Genomic DNA, 25890 nt, shown 5'->3' with positions numbered 1-25890 from the left:
TTACTTTACGATATTATTAATAAATCTGCACTATAGTGGGCACTCTCCATATCCGTTTAAAGGGATTTATTAACAACTTGGAAATCGAAGAACATTTTAAGCTAAATATGCTGTCATTTAATAATATGTTAATAACTTCCTGTTCATAACCTACTAACATTTGTGAACTCCACAAAAACGAAATTATGTACCCAGGTTAAATTGACAGATTATGTTTAAGTGGATTTACCAACCGAATTACTCATTGATTTCAGTGACATGAACCCATATATCGTGAAAGGCAGGAGTTGGGAATTATTCCATCTTGGTATAAGATGAGCAATACAGCAAACACAAATGTTGCATGCTAAATAATACCAAACATATATTTTAAGACTAGCAAATACAAATGGATTTCTGTGCGGCCTTATAAATATTTCCACCCACGGTATCTGGGGGCATAAAAATATATTCTCTTCCCAGACTAGGCAACTGAAATCCTTGGTGTTTTTATTACGAATCTGCATCTTAAACAGGTGTTTAAAATGGGCTCTGTAGCCTCTCCAGAAGGTTTGTCTTTATAATGCAAATAAATTACCTTCGGAGGAAAAAAATCTATTTCGTAATTTAGTTATGTCTTCTTTTGGAATGGGTTTATGTTAACCCTTCTATCAATAATTCTCCAGGGTAGGGAAACTAATGCTGTATTTTGAAATGTATTGAAATATTCTATATGCTACAGCATATTTCCAGAAATTTATAGTAAACATGATGTGCCTCAGGGTGCACTATTGAAATGCAAAATTATTATTTTTAACATATCTTTATAGCATTTTTTTTCAACCGGAAGTTCCCTTTATTACAATGAATGGAGACCCTTAGGGTATGATAACACTTAGTGCAAACACTATGGAATTTCCTAGCGGATTTTCTGTGCGGAAATTCTGCATCGTTTGCTGTGGCAGCAAAGTGGATGAGATTTTAACAAATCTCATTCAAACGCTGCAGAAAAAACTCACACAAAAGCCGTGCAGAATTTGACTTGCTGTATGGAACAGCTGATTAGTGTGGGGTTCGGGAGTCGGATCCCCACCAATCGTATACTGATGACCTATCGTGTGTATAGGTCATCAGTATGGAAAACTGCCCGATGCCTAAACAAACTCTTTAAAGCTAGGGCTAAATAGAGATTTTTCATAGCACGACTTTTACATTTTAACTATTGAAGTACTCCTCCCACCAGGGGACATAGATGTTAGTTAGGAAGGGCAAATATTTAGCTCCCATTCGACAGCCCAGACTCTGAAGGTAAAAATTATCATTGAACAAAAAATAGTTATGTTTTAGGAGGTCATTTGTGATATCGACAATGTATTCCTTCAATTCCTCTTTGTAACTAGTGTATTGGTTTAATTGATTACTAAGAGCTAAAATAGCTGTCATGTGGAATCGAGGAATATAAAGCTGTGATGTCACATGTTACCCAGCTGAAATTAGTGTCCCACTTTAAATTATCCATTATTTTTAGTACTTCTGTACTGTCTTTAATGTAACTCGGAGATCTCTTCATCAGAGGTTGCAATTTATTGTCAAGCCACTCACCTAGTCTTTCATTAAGTGAGCCGATGCTAGAAACGATGGGCCTTAAAGGGGGAGGAAATCTGTCTTTATGTACTTTAGGAAGTGCATGGAAAATGGGAATAATAGGGTAGTCTCTATCAAGAAATTTTAATTCCTTTTTCTGTTAGGACTCCTAAATTCAACTCCTCTTGTAAAATGTCATGTAATAGTTTTTTAAAAAGATTAGTGGGATCCATGGATAGTTTCCTGTATGTATGTGTATCACTTAATGTCATAACCTCCCTTTCATATAGACCGGAATCTAAAATCCACCACAGAACTGCCTTTATCAGAACTTTTGATTATGATATTGTTGAATTTGCCTAGTTCCCTTAATGCTACATTTTCCCCTTGTGTAAGGTTAGGAATAATTTTGTTTTTATTATTGTAGAGAGTTCTAAGGGCTTCTTCCACCACCGATGGGAAATCATCAATAACAGCTAATCTAGAGGATAAGGGATAGAAGGAGGTGTTAGACAGAAACTGGGTATTAGTGGGAGAACATAAAAGTCCACTAGAATCTGAATTCTCTTAAGTAATGATTGAAGATTCATAATGGTGATCTATTCCTCAAAGTTGAAATTTTCAAATTCATTGTCCTGTGGGAGACTTGTGATGGACGTAGTTGGTTCTTCATGAATCAAATTCTCCTCTTTATTAATAAAATGTTTTCTTACTGTAAGAAGTCGTACAAATTTATTTACATCCAATTGTGTTTGGAACATAATTTAAGCCCTTCTTGAGGACTCTAAGATGATTTAAGTCCAGTATGAAGGCTGACAGATTGAGGACTGCATATTCATTATTGGAAGAAGAAATGTCTTTGCCTTTAGGTAGAATAGAATTAAATTTTTGCGTTTCATATTGTGATGGAGAGAATGGAGACAAATTGCTAATTTTGTTGTAATTATCATCCTTATTGTCATGAGAAAAATTTTTTATTACTATAAAATTTAGTTAACTAAGGGTGACAATGTAACTTAATGTAAATGAATGGTAAGTGAAGGTATGCGCACTTAAATGGAATGTTCACCTTTGGACACTATTTTGAGTGTTTCATCTAAATTGCTAAAATTTTGTTCTAATAGACTTCTTAATTTATCTTTATAGCTGTTGTTACTCTATTTTTTTTTATACAAAGCCCCAAATCTCCTGTATAGACAGAATTGAATGATGCAATTCTGGCCACCGCTAGTCGGAGCTTACTACATAATGGGGGAGATTTATTAAGACTTCACCAGTCTTCATGAGAAATAAGCTGGAGTAAGATGCAAGAAATGTAGTAAGAGGCTTCTATAAAGTGCCAGTCACACGGTTACGTATAGTGCACCACACTGATTTATAGCCTATTAGTTATGTCCATGCTATTAGATCAGACGGGCTGCCCAGCGTCTTCTAAGTATACCACAATAAGTACTGACACCCCATTCCCCCCAATGTCAGAAGGCCAGACTGCATCCTGCAAAAATATCCATGATAAATGTGAGGTATTAGTTGATATTTTTTATTCAAAATACGCAAGCCTTCAACCCATCAGGGGTCATCATCATCTTGCGAGTCCCAACACTCATATTACAAACAAATCTCTGTATTTCCTAGACCGAACACAGTTCAGGGAGCCAGACGTCTAGCATCCATGCCTCCCCATGGAACTACTGTCCTGTACTGAAGACATGATTAGGGGTCGCAATTGCGACCGGGCCCCGAATCAAGGAGGGCCCTCGGGCCCAGCACCACATTTACGTTAGGTGACTCATGTAAAAATGCTGCACAAGCAGCATGAAAGCAGGGTAGATGCTATTTCCTAGCAGGCTAAAGGCATTTTAATGATGTCATGCCCATGTCACCAGACTCTTTCATGGGAGAAGCAGAAGCAGAGAAGGCTCGCCCACAAGTCAGGTTCTTGTACAGAGTCCCAAACTGGTGAGTGCTTCTCCAACCCCCCCTTCCTCCATCCGAACTACTTTGTCTCTTTTCATTTGTCACTCCTGTCACCTTTTGCATGGTTGCCAACCGTCCGTAAATTTACGGACAGGTGTTTTTATTTGCCGTCTGTAGTATCTGGCGGAAAAAAGCGGCGTCCAGGATTTAGTCTCATTCTCCTGAAAAGCTCCACTGCGCATGCGCCAAAATGTACATGCGCAGTGCAAAAGAAGAGTTGGCCCCGGGCATATGTTCAGATTCCACTTTACTTTTTGCGGAATCTGAAAATATGCAAGCCGCAGCCAAGTGAGTAAGCGGTCTAGGTGAGGTCGGTGCCGGGAGTGGACAGTTCCACTCCCGCGTTGGCACCGACCTCACTCAGACTGCCGCGTATGTCTCCTAAATGTGATTCACATCAGGGAGAGTGCTCTCCACTCTGGGGGCTTTGTGGCACAATCTACATGGAGGGCTGTGTGGCACTCTCTACAAGAGTGGGATGTGCGGCACTATCTACAAGGGGGCTGTGTGGCGCCATCTACAAGGGTGGCTGTGTGACACTCTCTACAACAGGGGGCTGTTTGGCACTCACAACAAGGGGGGCTGAGTGGCACTCTCTACAAGGGGGGTCTGTGGTGCATTCTCTACAAGCGTCGGCGGTGTGGCACTGTCTACAACGGGGGACTGTGTGGCACTCTCTACAACGGGGGACTGTGTGGTACTCTCTACAACAGGGACTGTTTGGCACTCTCTACAACGTGGGACTGTGTGGCACTATCTACAAGGTGGGGCTGTGTGGCACTATCTACAAGGGGGCTGTGTGGCACTATCTATAAGGAGGGCTGTGCGGCACTGTCTACAAGGGGGGATGTGTTTCACCATCTACAGGGGGCAGTGTGTGTGGAACTATCTACAGGGGGCTGTGTGGCACTCTATACAAGAGAGGGCTGTTTGACACTCTATACAAGGGGGGGCTGTGTGGCACTCTCTACAAGGGGGGTCTGTGTGGCACTCTTTACAAGGGGGGTCTGTGTAGCACTCTCTACAAGGGGGGACTGTGTGGCACTATCTACAAGGGGGGCTATTAAGAAAGTCATTAGCATAAATCTAAAATAGGTCATAACTTGGTCAAAATTGATCGTTTTTCTAAATAAAAACCACTGCTGTTATCTACATTACAGCACAGATCAAATTATGTAGGAGATAGGGCACCTATAATCTGATGACAGAGCCTTTTTAAGCTATGCCTCAGGTCCCTAGCATGCATATAATATATAGTAAGTGGAGGGCGCTCTCTAGCCTGTATATAATATATATAGTAAGGGAGGATAGGGGTCTCTAGTCTATATATAATATATAGTAAAGATCAGGGGGTGGTCTCCTGCCTGCATATAATATATACAGGTCCTTCTCAATGAATTAGAATATCATCAAAAAGTTAATTTGATTCAGTAATTCAATTCAAAAAGTGAAACTCATATATTATATAGATTCATTACACACAGAGTGTTCTATTTCCAGCATTTTTTTCCTTTTAATGTTGAAAATTATGGCTAACAGTTCATGAAAACACTTAGGCCTCGTGCACACTTCCTTCACCATTTTAGCGGCCGCTTTTGACGGATCCGTGTGCCCGTGTTAGCGGCCGTGTGGTTTCCGTGTGCACTCCGTGTTTCCGTTTCCGAGCACCGAGCATGGTACTGTCCAGGGTGCTGAAAGAGCAGGGTTGTTCAGCACTAGTCACTTTACAGGGTGCTGAAAGAGTTAACGGGCTGCACTGATCGGCGGTAACTCTTTCAGCACCCTGGACAGTGACTAGCGCTGAAGAATGACCATGCTCGGCACTCGCAAAATACAATTTTAATGAAATAAAAAAATAAATAAAAAACAGTTCATACTTAACCAGAACTCCCTGCATTTTCCTCCTGTCAGGCCTCCTGGGATGACGTTTCATCCCATGTCACCGCTGCAGCCAATCACAGGCTGTAGTGGCGGTCACGCAAGACTGGATGACGTCAGAAGGCCGGCCTCCAGGGATGACGCTTCATCCCACGTGACCGCCTCTGCAGCCAATCACAGGCTGCAGCGGCCAAATGGACTGCCGCGTCATACAGAAAGGTCGGACTGGAGGAAGAAGAACCTCCCTGTATATGATGCCACACATCCCCCTGTATATGATGCCACACAGCCTCCCTGTATATGATGCCACGCAGCCTCCCTGTATATGATGCCACACAGCCTCCCTGTATATGATCCCACACAGCCTCCCTGTATATGATGCCACGCAGCCTCCCTGTAGATGCCACACAGCCCCCTGTAGATGCCACACAGCCCCCTGTAGATGCCACACAGCCCCCCTGTATATGATGCCACACAGCCCCGATGTATATGATGCCACACAGCCCCGATGTATATGATGCCACACAGCACCGATGTATATAATGCCACACAGCCCCGATGTATATGATGCCACACAAGCTGACATGAATGCCCTACATACTCACCGATGCAGCGCTGTCTTCTCCAGGTAAGGTCCCTCGTCTTCACGGGATCTGCGGCGACGTGATGACACTCACCGTTACAGCGCTGTCTTCTTCTGGTGTGGTCTCTGGTTCACGGGATCTGCGAAGGCGGCGGGATGACATCATCGCGCCACCTTCGCAGAACCAACAAGACTAGAGACCAGATCACAAGAAGTCGGCGCTGCTTCGGTGTGTCGTCGTGACGCCAATAGCCAGCAAGGGACCATGTCACAGATCCGTTTTTAATGGTTGTTACATGTATTGACAGCCGTTAAAAATTGATCCATTGACTTCTATGGGGGCCGTCAGGCCGTTAAAATGGCCAAAAATAGGACATGTCCTATTTTTTGATGGCTAATATTCACGGGTCGTTAAAAAAATGGCCTTGTGAATACACCCATAGAACATCATTGTTCTGAAAACGGCTATGTGACGACCTTTAAAAGAACGGCCATCACACGGCCAATTTTCACTGTCGTGTGAATAAGGCCTTATTCCGATGGTCCAATACACCAAACAAACTTACCAGAATGTTTCCTGCTACTTCATCTGCCAATTTTGGGAGAAATTGTGAACAGGTGGGAATGAGTGCCCCAACATTAAGCCTTTGTGGAGCTCCTTATCCATTTTTCTACATAGATTACTGAAATCTCCAATTTCACCCGATTTGTCTCTATTGCATTTACATATAGAAAAAATACTCTCCCCTTGCAGAACTATCTTGTGCCACATTCCTCTCGTAACAACAACTTCCATAGCCAGAAAATAAAAATCTCTTGATGTACCCACTATACAAGACATTTGTAGCGTCCATGGCCGCGGACTGTCGGGTTTACTCACCCCCCGGCGGCCGCAGCCATGGATCTGTGAGCGCTGGCTCGCATTTCCTTCCCAGGAGATGCCAGCGCTCACTTCCGCTTCGGTCCGCTGTGTCCAGTAGGGTGCGCGCACACGCTCATGCCCGGCCTTAAAGGGCCAGCGTGCATACATGGGAAATCATTATCATCATCTAGCCCATGATTTCCTGGACTATAAGAAGGGCCCTGCCCCTTTGCTCATTGCCTGAGCGTTGTTAGTATTCCCATGTCAATCTTGCAAATGGTGTTATTTTGTTCCTGTTACCTGTATCCTGTGCGGTGTCCTTGTTCCTGAGCCTGTTAGTGTTGGAGTCTTGTCCTATTGCACATGCTGGCACCCTCCCTCTGTCAAAAACATTAGATGCCGCGGTCACTATTAACTGCGGCATCTAAGGAGTTATACTGCTGGAATCGGAGAACTCTTTTGATTCCGGCAGTTGCGGCAGGAGCCTGGCTGTATATAACAGCCATGCTCCTGCCACTGATTTTGTGTGTACAATGGCAGTACCCACGAGATCAGAGTGACGGATATATCCATCTCTATGCAGAAACTAGCTCCTGCTTGTGACGGACATATTTGTCACTTGTCCTTAAGGGGTTAAATATACCTTGCCGTGTTCTGCTATAATTACATCTGACCCACAGATGGCAGACTTTGACCTGCACTCAAAGATGGCAGATGTGTCCCCAGGGGCGTACAAAGAAATCATCATGGGGCCCCATATTTAGAAATATACAAAAAACAAAAAGAAGACCCAGGTATCTGGTGGGCTGAGGTGGGCTAATCTTTTTGCTTCTGCCCATATTTAGAAAGTCCCCACCCACACAGAGAGCTTTGGCAAATGTAGTTTAACATATCGCGGGGTTAAGATAGCATAGATTTCTGTCACTTTTTTAATTTAAAAAAATGGCAGAGATTGTTAACAAATGTCGCACTATGTGCGATTATGGAGCGGGCTCGCTTTATACGCCATATGTTGGAAAAAGGGGAACAGGTCCAATACCAAGGATAACTGTCGGAGGTTTAAAAAAAATGCTAGACATTATATGGGAAATAGATACATTTTGCACCGCCAACAGCCGTTTTGCGTCAAGTGGAACAGGGGCTTTATAAATACAGCATTCAGCCCAAATGCCAATGCCAGAAAACTGGCATTAATACATGGATAATTCTCCTCTAGTGAGCTGCAAATAATAAAACCCTGGCTGCCTGCAGTCACCACTAGAGTGAGCTCAGTACAAATGGATTTATACAGCTACTATTGAATTTAATGGGAGCTATAAACATATCTAGAAACTGATCTCCCTCCAGTGGCAGCTGCAGACAAATGCTGAAATTGTGTGTCGAAAATGAGAAGATAAAAGTTCGGTGCCAACCCCTTTCCACCACAGGCTTGGAGCGGATTGAGGTGGGCCATGGGGGCAATTGCACTCCCCTAGAAATTTTTTTCTCAATCTGCCTTTATCTATTTGATTTATCCAATAAATAATGGCTGGTAATACTCTTCCTGCTGCTCTTACAGTCTGGGCGCCGCCGTCTAACTAGGTCCTGATGCTGTCCGGACGTACTGTCCGAGGAGAGGTGAGTATATATATATATTGAGGGGTCTCATCTAAGGTCTGATTTTTTTAAGGGGTCTTGTCTGGGGTTGGAAATTTATTAAGGGATCTGGTCTGGTGTCTGAAGGGATCTAAGGGTTTAGTCTGGAGTCCAAAGTAATTTCGGGGTCTGTTCTGAGGTAATGTAGTGTCTGAAGTAATGTAGGGGTCTAGCTAGTGTGGGGTCTGAAGTAATATTGGAGTCTAGTCTGAGATCTGAATTAATTTAGGCCTCTGGTCTGGAGTCTGAATTAATTTTGGGGGACTGAAGTGAGTCTGAGGGGCTTGAGGTCTAAATTAATTTTGATATCTAGTCTGGGGTGTGATATCTGAATTTACTTATGGGTTTGGTGTCTGGATTTATCTAAGGGTCTGGTCTGGGGTCTGAATTTGTGTTGCTACATAGGGTTGGGATGAACTGTAGAAGAGAATGGCCAAAGATGTCTGGGGCCGGATGGGGAAAAAAGGAAAGCGAACGAATCCAACAAGAGAAGAGGTGATTCACTGGATTTAATAACGGTTTATTTTGCCTGTGTCTGAGCAGTACTGAAGTCACTTTTAAAGTCTTCAGTGAGATAATACTCTGCAGACTCCATATGTAGAACTGGTATCTGACCACTATATGATGACTGCATGGCAGCTTCATTGGGTATATTGGTCTTTGTATAGTGGGAGCATACACATTTTGCAAACTGAAACAGCGTGAGTATGCCTGTTACTGACAGTGATCAGGTGTCTTTGTGTTCCACATTTATTTTCCTTCTTGTATTGACAGTGTGGTTTACTTATTTAACCATTTAGAGACATAGCCAGTTTTGAACTAGTGGACATAGACCATTTTTCAAATCTGACATTTCACTTTATGTGGTAATAACTTTGGAATGGTTTTTAATCTTAACAATTCTAAGATTGTGTTTTTTTAGTGACAAATTGTGCTTTATGTAAGTGGTAGAATTTGGTCGATACATTCAGTATTTATTTGTGGAAAACACCAAAATTAAGAGAAAATTTTGAAAAATGTGCATTTTTCATAAATCAAATGTATCTGCTTGTAAGTCACATAGTAATACCATACAAAAGAGTTACTAGTTAAAATTTACCATATGTCTACTTTATGTTGGCATCAGTTTTTGAATGTACTTTTATTTTTCTAGGTAATTAGCAATTCTGGTATTGACTTTCCTTTTCTTTTTCTGTACAGTGTTCAGCGTGCACTATAAATGACATATTCGCTTCATGCTGTTGGTCGATACGATTATGATACCAAATGTAATTTTTTTAATGTTTTACAGTGTTTGCACAATAAAATAATTTTTTCTTTAATCTTTTTTTTGTCACGAAACCTGTGTCTGTTGTTTTTTTGTGGGACGAGCTGTAGTTTTTACTGGTAATATTTTGGGGTACATGCAATTTTATCACTTTTTATTTCATATTTTGGAAGGGAGATGACCAAAAAACAGCAATTCTGGCATTGTTTTTTTATTTTTCAAATGGTGTTTACTGTGCTGGCAAAATAACATAATAGTTTTATATTTTGGGTTGTTACAAAAGTGGCGACACCACCTATGTAGTGCAATGCATTATAGCTGGCAGTGTCACACTGTCAGCAAGCCTTTTAGGCCCCACATCTGTCAAGAGGCCATTCCTAGGCCTCCGGTTTCCATAGGAAGAATCAGCACCTGCGCAATCACATCCCGGGGGTGCCGATCGTCTTCAAAGCACCTAGATGTTGCAGTCGCTTTTGACCGAGGCATCTAAGGGGTTAATCAGCAGGGATTGGAGCTAGCTTGGCTGCCTGGTGTTACAGCAGGTTGTCGGCTGTAATATACATGCTTGTCGTTAATGGGTTAAAGGAAAAGTAAGGAGCGCGACCAATCAAAGAAAATATTTGCCATGCCGCGCTGCCATTTTGCAGCTGCAACCTAGATTTCAAAACTGAATCTTCCTCTGATCGGGTTTTCGACTTTCAGTAGCATTTGCCTATCACCATGTGATATACCAACAATTTTCAGAGTAAAGACAGTTTACTATAGTATTGTGTTACTTATGTAATAAAACGCTATCTTTAGGCTTTAATGTTTTTATTCAAATAACATGACTGCAACATTTTCCCCATAAAGTTAATATGCATGTAGGAATTTTATGATGTAACCAGAAATAGTCAAAAAGATGCCATTCTTGAAAATCCTTCTTTCATCTGGAGATGGTTGTTTAACTCCAGTCTATTCTGTTTGTATAATGGGGCTGAAAAGTGTTCAAGTTGAGTCATGTTGATAGATGTCATAAATCCTTGGCAGGTGGCACTCTTCATCTCAAGGTTGGAACTGTGACTCAGTTGAGCCACAGGTGAGATATTTGTTTTTTCTTGTGATGTTATTTCATAAAGACTCTTGGTCTGGTTTAGAACTGTGACTCAGCCGAGCCACAGGCAGCGACATTTGTCATTCTTTGTGATGGAATTTCATAAAGACTTCTAGTCTAGTTTGGCACTGTGACTCAGCCGAACAACAGGCAGCAACATTTTTCATTCTTTGTGATGTTATTTAATAAAGTCTCCGAGTCTGTTTTTGCACTTGACATTTGTCATTCTTTCTGATGGTATTTCATAGTGACTCAGCCAAGCCACAGGCAGAGACATTTGTAATTCTTTGTAGATCTGTAGTCCAAAGATTGGTCATGTCTGTTTTGGCACTGTGACTCAGCCCAGCCACAGGCAGAGACATTTGTCATTCTTTGTACATCTCTAGTCAAGTCCGGTTTGGCACTGTAACTCAGCCGAGCCACAGGCAGCAACATGTGTCATTCTTTGTGTGGGTGTTTCATAAAAATTCCACGGATTTGGATCTATAGTCCGAAGATTTGTCAAATCCAGGTTGGCACTGTGACTCAGCCGAGCCACAGGCACAGGAAAAAAAGAGACCCATGCAAACTCCTCAGAATGCTTTTTTGAGGAAGACATCAGTGAATGTTCCTTTTGAATAAGTCTATGAGGTTGGTCTTGTTTTCTCCCTCAATGCAATCTTCGGAATTGCAAATACTCCAGGTCCTGTTCCCTCAATTTTCGGTGTAGAATCTATAATGTTTAAACCACTGGAATCCGTAACAGGGTAGGTCATAGCAGTTTTGTATTCATGACTACCACTGCCAACTATTGGTTTCCTGTCATAGCATACATGTGCTGTATGGTGTTCTTGATTCTGCTTGCAGTAAAACCATTTGTGGTTGTTTGGAAACATTATAGTAATGTCTTGAGCAAAGCAGAGCCCTGCTGCTCATTACGGTGAAAGTCTGAGGAGCTCCAAAATTTGTTCACTCTATATTTGTCCTCGTGTGGAGATTAAGGACAGGGTTCTTTTGTTTTCAAGAACCAGTGCAGCCATGGACAATTCAATATAAAATGTCCAAGACTTCATCCTGTTAAGATACGAAAAAAATTATAAGCTTGATTTTGGAGGAATACATTATCAGATAATTCTCATTTTATATTACTCTACTTCCTACCACTAGATGGTCAATGAGTAGTTGAAAATTGTGAACTATCAAAGTCTCCCATGGGCTTAATTTAGCAAAACTGCCTAACATAAAATCTGACCTGATTACCCATAGCAACCAATCAGAGATCAGATTTAATATCTTTAAGGCTATGGATACCATTGCATTGTATTTTATTACATTTACACATTTTTACAATTAGTTTGTGTTTTGCAGGTTTTATGTCGTACAATACAAAACAAGCTGCTCTATGCCGATCAGTGCTCACTCATTCCGTCAGAAGAGCTAACTGTTGAGTCAGTCTCCAGCCCATCTCCCTGCTCTCCTGAATGCTAATCTAAGCTAACATCTTATTTGATTTAAGTTTATTTTATTTGATTGTAAATATGTCATCTTAGATCAATGTTTGGGAGTGCAGAGAAAGGGTTGTGAGATTGACCAGACAGTAAACTCATCTGACGGAATAAGAATTGAACGGCATCCAGCAGCTTGTATTGTAAAACATATAGGCTGCGTTTAGAAAGGCATTTCTTTTTAAATAAAAAACAATTCTAAATAAGTTTTAACTAATAAAATACATACAGTGCAATGAAAAAAAAATGTCTGCAAAGGTGTTCATAAATGTTAACCCATTGCCTGCCAGGGATTTATATCAGAAGTCCTTGCAGGGAGGAACTGTAGTAGCCAAGGACAAATCTGATACGTCCTTACTCAGTCTAGATTGCAGCTAGTGCTGCAAGATTTCTAACTTTAGCCGTGTAGAAGGAGTAGAGGGAGGCCAGGAGGGGACATGCCTTCAGCATGCAGGGAGAGGGGGGAGGATATCTGATCCTCCTCCTGTCCCTGTATGGCTTAATATGACCTCAGGAGGAGAAGTAACATGAACTATTGTTCATGTTATCCCCCCCTTATCAATCATAGAGCATACCTGCTCTCTGTTTGTCACATATGAGGGATCTTAATTCTTATTTTATTAAAAGAAGTAAGAAGATGAGCAATAGCTCTTTTTATCACCATTCTGCACCTACTTAGGCCGTTTATAAATACCACTACCTGGATGTTATCCAAAGTCCAGAGCGTGGCATCAAATAAGTCACACCAAGCACTTTCCCCACAAGCGCACCCAAACATCAATTCAGTTTAGACATTTTATACTCTCCCTATTCTCTCCATAACCGATCTTTAGCATAAAATTCACTAACCGCTACTCTAGCAATACCCGTTACAGGCTACCTTCATAGCGATAATGATTATCACTATAGAGGAATGTTTAATTCATTTCTGATGGATGAAAGATTTCCATCTGCCAAAAAAGAAATTGTTACCTCTAACAATCACAATAAGCCATGATTTTCAACACTAAAAAATAAGTATTTGATAATGCATTGGATTAGGTCTAGGGTTAGAATGTGTTCATACGTCGCAGTTAATTTGTGTTTTTTGCCGTGAATTATGCAGAATTTCGACAGAACGGTGTGGTTGTACTGCAAATTTTTCTTAAAATGGTGGCAAAAAACATTCTTTGTCTGAGACGTGTAAACACAGCCTTAGATTTTGCACAGGGAATGGAAAATTATATACCTATATAATTCCCAAATTAATTAGTATGCAAAAATTGGTTGGAGCATTACTGCGGTTTTAGCGTTTCAATAAATACATACACCTGTGAACGTAGACATGTGGTATATATGAACTCCTTATGTTTTACATGTTTTTTGCAGAGTAAATTTTTATTGCATATGGAGTATGCGTGAGTATCCATTTTAGATGCAAAGATATTAAGTTGTACTTGTACACATGGTATGCTATGCGCTCTTACAAAATGTAGACTCTGGTAGCATAGTAGCTGTTTGCCGTGTGCAGTATATATTTTTAACATACTTGTGGATGACAGACTAATATTGCACAGCTTATATATTACCATTTTTGAGAACACAAGCTCTTGTTGATGTAGAGGCTCGTGACATATATAAACTTTGCACACCTTGTTCTATTATTTTACATTGTTTTTGTGTGAAAAAAACATGCTGCTTTGTGAGTTTAAGCTTTGATGTATGTTTTAAAACATTTAAAAAAAATAATAATAATTCCTGTTTGTCAAAAACTTACGTAATGGTAGATATGGTGCACAAAACACTCAAGTCAACGGCAATCGCCAGGCTGTCTGCTTTAAAAGAATGCATAAGGCCTGGGGGGTTCACTCACTTTTAAGGTTTCTAATCCCAGTATTTTATAGGTTGTTACTTTTTTATATATATATTTTAAGCTTAAAAACAGATTTTTGGTCTTTCTAGTTTTGGTGATTTTATAAAGATATGTGCATGTAGACATAGGCTTAAGTGGTATGTATGGGACTCTGCACATTTTAAATTGTATATTTGCAATGTGTGGTGCTTCTAATTTTGTGTTAGGGTCCCACTTTTAGTCTGAAATATTAATTTGTATGCATTTTTTAGGACAAATTACACTTTGACACAAAATTGCAATACGGTGCCGCTGTGTATAAAGTTCTGAGTAGCAGTTTGACAATGTGCCAGTTGTCTACTTTCAGAAAATATATGGTTATAGGGGTCTAGAATTAGTTTTTATTTTGTAATTTTATTTGTACATGTCAAAAGTGTAAAAATTGTACTGGCTACCAGAGGTGCAAAATGTCCAAAAACTTTAGGCAGTGAAAGGCTTAATCCATCTGTAGCCTGGCCCATTAGCAGATGCATTTAAAGTACCAGTGTTAGCTATATATATGTTGATCAGAATATTTGGATATTTACGTGCTAATGAGATGAGCCATCCCGGGTATTTAAACAAGATAGAATTGGCAGAAAAAATACAATCATAAAACCCATAAGGCAGAATATAGCGATCTTGATATAGGACATATTTTAAATTTTCTGACCATAGAGCCAGTGTAAATCAAAGGTTAAGCTGCACTTTAATTCTGCAGGACACATGAGTAGACAGTGGACATACACACAGACAGGGTAGATACCTTCAGACTCCATGTCTGCCCTCTTTCGGTCTTTCTCAAGAAAGAGGGCAGCTGCCAAGAACAATCCTCCTCCGATAGCGCTCACGAATACGCAGACCATGAGGGCGTATTTCAGGCTGTTAAACATCAGCAGGTCAGATTCTGGCTTTCCTCTGCGGATGAGGTCAGATAGCTGAGGATAAGAAAATAACACATTGTTATGTAAGATGAATTATGGGAAATATCAGAATATGTGTAGATTTTCTCAGACAGCGGATGCTGGATACTAATGCAGAAATCCGGTGACAGCAGACTGTAGGTGGTGGTAAGAGAAAACTCCTCACTGTAAATAATAGAGGAGCTTCCATCCTCCAGCCCATGAGGAGCACTGGTTCACACGTTCTCAGCCCCAGTGTTACTCATTGTCAGGAACTTGGAGACATTGTTTGCTTAGCTTTTTTCTTAAGATTATCACTGGAAGCTTATCCTTGCTTTGTAGTCCCACTGTCCTGAACATAAGGTAAGAATAATTTCTTGTGTATTTTTACTATATGTATGCGGTAAGATTTGTCTATGCCATCTGTATTCCTTCTGTCTGTACTGAATAGGTACAATGTGGGTGCTGTATGGGCATTGTGTGCGCACTATATTGTTGCTATATCGATACAATCTGTTTGGTGTGTGTGTATGTATGTATGTACTGTATTAGTGCTGTCTCTTTTATGTGTAATGTATGGGTGTTGTGTGTGCACTGTATGGTTGCTATATCAATACAGTCTGTCTGGTGTGTCTACTGTATTAGTGCTATCTCCGTCGTGTTTTGTTCATGCAGGCTAAGACTGGCCCCTGTTTTGCTTATATTACCTTAGGAAAAAGTAACTAATACTTACCACTCCGATGAGATAGGGGCTCCATGCATCACCCAGCAGGTGGGACACAATTATTTGTAGGGCCTCCGCTGTGGATCGTCTTCTGGGGGTCACCACACTCTAAAACAAGAAGACATTCTGAGTAGGCAGAAGGAAGTTACTGAACCTAACTCAACAATGGCAGCCAGACAAAGTGACGGAATATCTGCACTACAATATCTGCAGACAGCGCAGTCTGTACTTGTAGTGTCCTCCGTCTCTTGTCTGGCAGTTATTGCAGAGTCAGTGGCATTTCATAAACTAGGCCGGAAAATAGACAGCATGCGAAATAAATGTCATTTTTGCTGTAATAGAGATACATCATCGTGGTTTCTGATCACTTACCAGCAGGATGTCGTCAACAATAGCAAAATTCAGTGCCAGCAATAATGCCCCGATGGAGATGAAAATCTGAGGGGAGACAAAACATTCAGAAAAGACTAAATGGGGAATACGGGGAGGGGGCAGTACAATAAGTTACCTCTTATCCTGAACTCTGCTGCACAGGGTGGGTATTAAACAGAAAGCTGTTCATCAGATACTTACATAGGAGGCCACAAGGCTGAAACTTGCCAATAGTAAAGCCAAGAGCAGGAAAGGAGCGGCACCCAGCATTCCGCACGCACAGACTAATGCGTCTGCCTGCGGGTTGATTTTCCTGAACCTCTTGCTTATCTCCACGCCAGCTCCAACTCCCACAATTCCGGTGATCACAGTGATCATGCCAAAAATCAGGCTGCAAAGAAAGAGATTATAGAGGTCATCAAATGGATTTTCCACAATTGTATATAAATGATGATTAAAGGACCTGAGTATGACTACTGCTCCAACTATCTGCATGTATCTAAAGATTAAATCCATAAACTCTATTCTCAGGCAACTCTTAACATGCGCTCCCTGCGGGATTAATAATGACTAACCTGTATGTATGGAATATGTACATGTGCTCGGTGCAAGATCAATTACTCATATGTATGTTCTACCAATAGGATACAGACAGGACTCTCTATAGACCCATCACAAATATCTTGTCAGTATAGAGCAGTCATGTAGCAGATTTTTACAGTGGATTTCACCCTTAGGGTATGTGCACACGATGAGAGGCTTTTACGTCTGAAAAGACAGACTGTTTTCAGGAGAAGACAGCTGCGTCGTTTCAGACGTAAATGCTGCTCCTCGCATTATGCGAGGCGTCTTTGACGCTCGTAAATCTTGAGCTGCTCTTCATTGACTTCAATGAAGAACGGCTCAAATTACGTTGCAAAGAAGTGCCCTGCACTTCTTTGCCGAGGCAGTCAATTTACGTGTCGTCGTTTGACAGATAAGAAGATAAGATAGATAAGAAGGGTAGGTTATAATAAGCAGATAAGTAGATAAGAAGCAGGACGGCTATAATCCCCAGACCTGGAATGATCTGCCCAGAAGAAGGAGGAGACAATGTATATTATATATATAGAAGTATTACAAATATGAAGTGACTGAAACCAGATAAAGGGGCAAAACCTAGAAATGACTAATAACAAAAAACAACACATGTCAGTGTCCATAAATGACGGTCTACAGCCTCCGGACTGATACTCATAGAGCTGGAACTTTCCCAAGTCCCTACTTATTGTTTATGGGTCCAGAAGATAATGGGAGCAATTCCAATAACAAGACAAAAAATGAAATAATAGTTTGCCTGCAGGAGCTGCTCTTCATTGACTTCAATGAAGAACGGCTCAAATTACGTTGCAAAGACGTGCCCTGCACTTCTTTGCCGAGGCAGTCAATTTACGTGTCGTCGTTTGACAGCTGTCAAACGACGAAGTGTAAATTACAGGTCGTCTGCACAGTACGTCGGCAAACCCATTCAAATGAATGGGCAGATGTTTGCCGACGTATTGTAGCCCTATTTTGAACCTACCCTGTAAATAGATGACTGCCAGGAGCCCTGACCACCCACCACGTAGCCGTGGCCAAAACTCATGTCAAGAGAAGAGTATGGACATAATGGGAGATAGCCGCCCTCACAACCTCCTGGCACACACAGTAAATAAGCGTTTACCTGTCATCAAATTGACATATTGCAGTCTGACATGGATCACTTCTGTATAGGATGACCCGGGCCCGCTTGTAGAAGGACAGAGCCCATTGGGAGAGGGAGCCGGAAACAAATGTCACAGTTGTGAATCCCAGCATGGAAAGCATAAAGCTCGGGCTACAGAGAGAGAGAGAGAAATGTGAGTGACACAAGAGACACGGGGTAAAGCCAGCGACAACCATCACTACACAGAAAACACTCACTTTTTCAGCAGAGCTTTCACGTCGGTCATCCAAGAATTGTTGTTTGGGTGTTTATAGCTTTTTTGTTCTGCGGCTCCTCTGGATGGTTCCTTCATAAAGAAGATAAGAAGCAGGACGGCTATAATCCCCAGACCTGGAATGATCTGCCCAGAAGAAGGAGGAGACAATGTATATTATATATATAGAAGTATTACAAATATGAAGTGACTGAAACCAGATAAAGGGGCAAAACCTAGAAATGACTAATAACAAAAAAACAACACATGTCAGTGTCCATAAATGACGGTCTACAGCCTCCGGACTGATACTCATAGAGCTGGAACTTTCCCAAGTCCCTACTTATTGTTTATGGGCCCAGAAGATAATGGGAGCAATTCCAATAACAAGACAAAAAATGAAATAATAGTTTGCCTGCAGGAATCCTGCAATCCTCTCACTTACCCGCAGTGCCCAGTGCCAGTCACCACCAAGAGCGCTTGTCACTTTGGCCCCCATGACGTATCCAAGGCCACTTAAGAGGCAAAGTTGAAGAAAATGTATAGTTAAGAAAGGGACATAATCTCTGCTCAAATATAACTATAGACATAGATATAAACAGTATAAACTTATACACACATCATATATATATATATATATATATATATATATATATATATATATATATATATATATATATATATATATATATATATATATATAAAACCATATTTTCATCCTCCTTCATCTCGGTGTGATCAGGAGCATTTTGTAGCGATCGCAGGGAAGAGATCAGGAAATCACAATACTCTTTACAGTAAGGTCAATTCTGCTAGTCATAGGGTATTAGGGAAACTGCAGATCGTGCAGTTCCCAAATATACAAATTCAAGTACCTCTATTCTGGAAGATCCCTTTAAATATTAAAAGGACCTAATGTCATAAGTTCTGGATTCTATGGGGCGGATTTACTAAGGCTGTCCTTTTATATGCCAGTCTTAGATTTCTGCTCCGCTGGAGTAAAATGCAACAGATTTATTAAGATGCGCACGTCTCTGAATAAATCTGTTGCATCTTTCCTTTGGCCATGCACCACAATTGTGGCTTTATACAGTTGTGGTCGCACTGGCAGACCTCATTTCTCTCCATCCCCCCCATCAGGACATTATATACAACGCATGCACGAAACATACAATGTCCAGCATCAAGATGTTGTGTGCTGCGTCACACATAAGGTGTCCATCGTCAGGACCTTGTATGCACTGTGGCCTGATGTGGGAGCCTGAGGATATGTGGTGGAGGGGAAGCAGAGCATTGAGGTAATTTTATTAATTTAATTTTTTTTCATTTAATTTATTTTGATATCAGTTATTGGGGAGGGTAAGCGATGCAGGGCCTGGTACAGGGCCTGTCTGTACCCAGTTACGCCCCTGGCTACAGAGTGAAATCTACATCAGCTTGGATACCATAGATTTCTGCTATAATTTACGCCAGATTTTATGGTAAATTATAATAAATTTTTTGAGATGTTTGCGATTTTTCTATGCTAGAAAAATGGCGTCGAAAAGTTAATAAATTATAATAAATAAATTCCCACCTATGTGTTTATACAGACACTCACCAGCCTATGGGGATAGAAGTCCAAAAGATGGACAACATGCGGCTTCGCTGGTCTGCTACAAATAGGTCGGCGATGATGGAGGGGGCAATGGTGGAGTAACTTGGCGCACCGATCCCAACCAGTCCTCGCATAAGCAGCAACAGCCAGAAATACTGGGGAAAAGGAAAAAAAATCATAATTAATAAAATCTTCAGTAAAGCTTTACCATTGGGACTCTAACATTGATGTCCTACTGTTAGGATAGACAATGGAGGAGATAGAGAGAAAAAAATGAAGCAGTTGCCCATGGCAACCAATCAGTTTGCTGCTTTAATTTTCCAAAAGGCCTTTGAAAAATGAGAGCTGGAATCTGATTGGTTGCCATGGGCATCTACTCCACTTTTTCTTTGAACCAGTTTTGATATATCTCCTCCAGGGAATGTATGATTGATGTGGGTCCGTGACACTCCTGTGAGCGATGTGTCCCTTTCATTGTTTACGCAGGTACATCGGCTTGTCCATAAGGGCGGCTGTGCCTGGCACTGCAGCTTGTCCCATTCACTTCATTGGGTCGCTTGTTGGGGGTCCCGGAGGTCAGACCCCCACAGATTGAGAATGGAAGAAGGATAGGTTATCAATGGGAATGTCCCGGAAAACCGCTCTAATAATAAACTCAGGATCTTACCTCATCTGGAATAAATGAGCTGCCAAGGATGGAGGCTGACGAGAGGGTGATCCCAACACAGAGCAGATATTTTCTATTCCAGTGATCACCCAAATATCCAAATACTGGAGCCACCAACATGAAGCTGCAGAGGAAGACTGAAAGGGAAGGGGGAGAGAAGAGGTGAAAGGAAGATACAACAGATATTTATATATGGACAAACTATTAAATCCTGCAATTTAACCAAATTCCCCACTTTTTTTTAATCCCCACTCTCATTCATTAATGTAAAGCTTTACCTTTCAATTACTTTTGCACTATAGTAAATGTTTTTGTAAATCTCTGTTCAAGGTAAAAACGATATAGTACATCTTAATTGTCATATTTTGTGGTTATCACTGGAACCCATCAACAAGCAGGTAAATGCTGCTGATGGATGTTATTATGGCCTTATTATGGATTTGTGTGAATAGCAGGGCAGCTTTTCTCATTAACACATGAAATTCAATAAGTCTGATTCGCAAATGAACACTCAATTTGATCCAAGCGACCAGAGTTTAGGCAGAATGCGACCACCGCTACGTTGGAACGTACCCTTAGGGGTTAAATGGTCAATCAGACCCATAGCCTAGTCACTGCAGGACACCATTAGTCTGACGGTCATGTCGCAAAATCAAGGCAAAATTGCGCCGTTTTTGCTGTGGTTCACAGCAAAAAAACTCATTTTAACTGCGATGTGTGTACCTAGCCTTATGTACGTCAATTGACTGTCCATTCCCCTGACAGAATCTTATTTCTTCACTAGAACCTGATGACATCACAACCTTGTGTCAGTAAGATCATGAGATTCCAGTGAATAGATTGGTCACCTTCTCTATAATATTGGTTTAGTGCCCAAAATTCCAGGTGACTTAGGCCTCATGCACATGGTTGTGCCCGTATTCGCTGCCCATAATTGCGGGCACGGCCATCCGCATCTTCGGCCCGTAATCCCATACAAAGTATGGGAGCACGGTCCGTAAGAAGCAAAACATAGGACATGTCCTATGTTTTGTGGTACACTTCTACGGCCCGGACACCTTCCTGTAAAAAAACAATAGAACAATAGAAGTGAATGGGTCCGTAATTGCAATTGCAATTGCAATTACGGACGATTTTTACTGTCGTGTACATGGGGCCTTACAGAACAAGATTTTATGTTAATATTTACCTGCTTGCAGCAAGCCAGATCCACTGTCTTTAATATTAAAGGACTTTTCCAAATATGGCAGCGCCCCTGTCAGATAAAAAGAGAGATGTCACTAGAAGCAATGCATGTATTTCCATCATATACGTTTATGGCATATTAATGGAAGCGACCACTGGGACCCCCACCGATCTCTAGAATGGGCGTCAGTGCTATAGAATCTTAAGGCACTGGAGGCCGTTCTGGATATGGGAGCAATGGAGACGAGCAGCCGCCACCACTGACTTTACACAGTCCGCGCTGCTGCTAGATACAAGAGAGCGTATACAAGTGATTTAGATAAAAGATTATAGCGCACACTCCTGCGCACTCCTGCACTATAACCGTTTTTCTACTGAAATTGGAGGTTCGCTATAAGTGCCTCCACAGCTACAGTACTGATAAACCCCAGAAATAAAATGAAGTACCCCACACCTACCAGTGACACTGAGCCGATCCATGTAGGATAGCAGATTTATATAGAACAGAATCCCTACAATAACGATGGATCGTGTGTAGGAGATTCCAGTACGGTCATGCACGTCCTCTGCTCTGGGGCTTTCGCCATCATCTTTATCCATTTCACATGGAGGAGCCAAAAGGCCTTTCTCCACGTCCACGTTCTCATGGCGAGACGCCATGTTCACGGATTTTGAGACTGTAAACTCTGGTAATAGAAACAGAAAAGGGACATAATATTTAATAACTTTATATTACTATTAGGGTATATTCACATGCGGCAGATTTATTGCATAGATTTCTGTGACTGGCAATAAGTTCCATTCATCTTCATCAGCAAGCATATGGATTTCTGCAAGTCCCATTCAGATGAATCGAAAAGTTGCACAAATTTTTGCACTAAATCTGCCGCGTGTGACTTCGCCCTTATAATTAACATCTCATTATTCAAGAAATTCTAATGGATAATATGGAATCTCACAAAACCAGAAGACTGAACAGAGGGAAACAATTTTGAGATTCCTCGGATTGAAGGGGTTTTATGTGATTAGATAAACATGGCTGCTTTTTACAAGAAAAAGCGACACTCATGTCCATGGTCTTTATCTGCTATTGCAACTCAGCCCCATTTAAGTGAATAACGCTCAACTCTAAGGGTATGTTCACACGTACACGTCAGATACGCCTGAAATTACGGAGCTGTTTTCAGGCGAAAACAGCTCCTGAATTTCAGACGTAATGGCACGTGCAGGCGTTTTTCGCAGCGTCCATTACGGACATAATTGGAGCTGTTTTTCTATGGAGTCAAGGGAAAACGGCTTCAATTACGTCCCGAGAAGTGACATGCACCGTCTGCACAGTACATCGTAAAACCCATTCAAATGAATGGGCAGATGTTTGCCGACGCTTTCAAGCAGTATTTTTGGCCGTAATTCCATGCGTAAAACGCCTGAATTATGGCCGTAAATAGTGCGTGTGAACATACCCTTACACTGAGACACAACTCATGGACAGGAGTGGCGTTGTTTCTAGAAGAAAGCAACTACATATATATATATATAAAATTGCATACAACCCCATTAAGGCCGCTTACACACGACTACAGACAAATATTAATTAATAATAACAATAATAATAATACAGCGTTCTATACAGATGGGAAAAACAGACAAATTGGTCTCGGTATCGCTCGCCGCACTGGTTCTATGATGATTCTGATTTATGTCGTCTGATAGAAAAAAGCAGTACAAGCACTTTCAAGTATAAAATATGGCGCTCACTCAGAAATCACCACCATTTTTTTAGCCTCCATTGACATTTATGGGGAAAACTTGTCTGGCTTATGGCATCTGATGGATGATGCTGAGATTTGTTTTACACAGATTGTACATAGAAACACCACAAGCTAAATACACGGCAGCGTACATAACCCCATAGACGAACATTAGCTGCACATTTAGTATTTTACTGCTCTGTCTTCCTGAACATTATAAAGGGGTTGTCTCATCAAAACCATTACAGTCCATATGTTCCAGGAGTGAGATCTTTAGCGATCAGGTGATCGCCGGACGACTATCTTCAGAGAAGGCTTAACTTAAAAGATTTAATATGACTGTTTCATAATCCAGAATGTCTGATAATCTGGCAGCTGTGAGATATTGTTAGTGTCCAACTGAATGATCTTTACTGGATGATTATTATTCAAAAGATAATTCCATATCCCATGAAGATGATAAGATGCGTCACACAATATCTCCACCTCTGAATTTACTGCACCCAGGTGAGTCACATTAATATATGTTCCTCCATTAATATGATGCCCACGACCATGCAGCAGAGCTCAGTGATCTGTGCCAATCAGCTGCTGTAGAATTAGATGTGCGGCTGGGGAGTAAGGTGTATAATAATCTGCTGGAAAAGTCTTATTACCCTTGTTAAATGTAATAAATGGAATAAACTGGGTACTCACAAGTATTTTTCTCTCCACTAGACGGCGCTCACAATCTCTCTCTCTCTCTCTCTTTTCTCACTCTCTCTGCTCTCTCATCATGTGAACGGTGATAATCAAGGCCACGTCCATTCTATTCCTTTGTGACATCATCGCTTTGTGACATAGGAGTTGAGGCCACGTCCATTCTATTCCTTTGTGACATCATCGCTTTGTGACATAGGAGTTGAGGGCACTGTGATGTAAGTGTTAATAAACAATGGGTGGCTCAGTTATATGACTACTGTACAATAATGTGATGGCCCCTCTTATATAACCTGTCTCACTATTTAGCATCCTCTATCTGTATCAGTGCTTTCTAACCTGTGGCTGTCAGGCTGCTATGTAACTACAACTCCCAGCATGTACTGACAAGTTACAGCACATTCCTCCATATATATGTATGTGCAGAGCCATGTGTCCTATCTTTATACATATAATACTATATATTGTTACACATTTGTCATTCTACAATATTTCTACTTCTAGTCCAGTTACTTATACCTATACAGTATATACACCCAAGGCATCCACCACCTGGGGGCCTCTACAGTCACCCCCTCCCACTTGACACCAGGGACCTTAAAAGATTTGTTCCAACTAGACAACCCCTTTTCAGCATGCAGCCTCTCCAGGTCTCAGGTCTATCTGAGGGCGGCCATACATTAGTATTACATGACGCCCATTCCAATCAGGTCCTAGGTAGGGAACTTCAGTGGTTCTAATCTCGGCTTTTTGTTGGAGGATTATTAATGGACGACCCCCCTATATAACATCCATATAACCTCATTTATATTATTTTACTTCTATGGAAGTGTAAACCTTTCCATAATAGAAAAGGGAAATCAACTCGCTAGAATAAATTGGCCTCCGACACTCTGTAGTGTAATGGAAGTCAATGGGAGACTCATGGACATGACCTGGATATACAGAAGGAGAACAGTGGTTGTCACCCAGCTTTCCTAGAGTTCTGAACAGCAAGTCTGCATAGTAATGCAGTGATATTCCCCATTGTCTTGTATTATGGTATTATTGGGTTAATTATGTGTTCAGGACTCGAGAAAAGCTGGGTGACAAACAAGGGGACTCACATGACAGTTATAACGGTTGTCACTCAACTTTCTCAGAAAATAATCAGGAGCTGAGCCCACACCATCACCGCCAGGTGACAGCTGTATGTTACAGCTGGCACCCTGATGTAACGGGCCAGGACCGGAGCTAGCCTCCGATCCGGCCGATTAACCCCTCAGATGCTGCATTCAATAGAGATCGCAGCATGTGAAGGGTTTTTAGCCACCGGCATACCAGCGACGTGATCGCTCGGTTGCCGGTGGCTGCAATGGCAACTGAAGGCCTAATACTGGCCTCCTGGTCTGACGGCAACGGAAGCCTCTTATGCCCCACCCAGAGGCGGGGCCTGAAAGGCTTTCGGTACTATCGGCAAGTTGGCGCCGCCTCAGCTTGTTGCTTGTTGCTGAGCCGTCATCATCAGCTAGCTCCGATACCTGCCATTTACCCCTTAGATGCAGCGATCCAAAGCGATCGCTGCATCTTAGTGGTTTGTAGCAAATCGCCAGCCCTGCCATGCGATGGCAAGGCTGCCGACTGCTAATATGGCAACAGGAGGCCTAACAATGGCCTACTGTCTGCCATTATGGAAGCCAAACAGGCCCCGACCCGAGGCGGAGCCTGATCGGCTTGCTGTCAGTGAACAACTGACAGTTCTAATACATTGCACTACATAGGTAGTGCAATGTATTAGAACATCAATCAAACAGTTGGACCTTCAAGTCCCCTAGTGGGACTAAAGAAAAGTGTAAAAAAAGTAA

The 25890-nt window shown here is 41.5% G+C and overlaps 1 protein-coding gene across 1 annotated transcript; it reads right to left on the bottom strand.

The window, feature by feature from the left end:
• Positions 1-10572: 10572 nt before the first annotated feature.
• Positions 10573-22276, bottom strand: LOC142656433 (protein spinster homolog 1-like). Its single transcript, XM_075831362.1, has 12 exons — positions 22055-22276; positions 21601-21666; positions 20412-20548; positions 19748-19899; positions 18593-18662; positions 18152-18294; positions 17913-18065; positions 16412-16601; positions 16211-16276; positions 15848-15946; positions 14979-15150; positions 10573-11911 (listed from the first exon to the last, which is right to left on the bottom strand). Exons 1-12 carry the CDS (start codon positions 22254-22256, stop codon positions 11907-11909), a joined length of 1455 nt encoding a protein of 484 aa, XP_075687477.1. The 5' UTR covers positions 22257-22276; the 3' UTR covers positions 10573-11906.
• Between the last annotated feature and the right edge of the window lie 3614 nt (positions 22277-25890).

Source organism: Rhinoderma darwinii, chromosome 6, assembly GCF_050947455.1.
Source record: "Rhinoderma darwinii isolate aRhiDar2 chromosome 6, aRhiDar2.hap1, whole genome shotgun sequence".
NCBI lineage: Eukaryota > Metazoa > Chordata > Amphibia > Anura > Rhinodermatidae > Rhinoderma > Rhinoderma darwinii.
Note: the sequence above shows the minus strand (reverse complement) of the source record. Positions and strands in the feature narration are given on the sequence as shown.

Coding starts and splice junctions, on each gene's coding strand:
- LOC142656433 (XM_075831362.1), bottom strand. CDS start 22,256: ATGGCGTCTCGCCATGAGAACGTGGACGTGGAGAAAGGCCTTTTGGCT. Junction 18,663..19,747: donor ACTTCTATCCCCATAGGCTG/GTGAGTGTCTGT, acceptor TTGCCTCTTAAG/TGGCCTTGGATACGTCATGG. Junction 15,947..16,210: donor TTGTTGACGACATCCTGCTG/GTAAGTGATCAG, acceptor TTCTTGTTTTAG/AGTGTGGTGACCCCCAGAAG.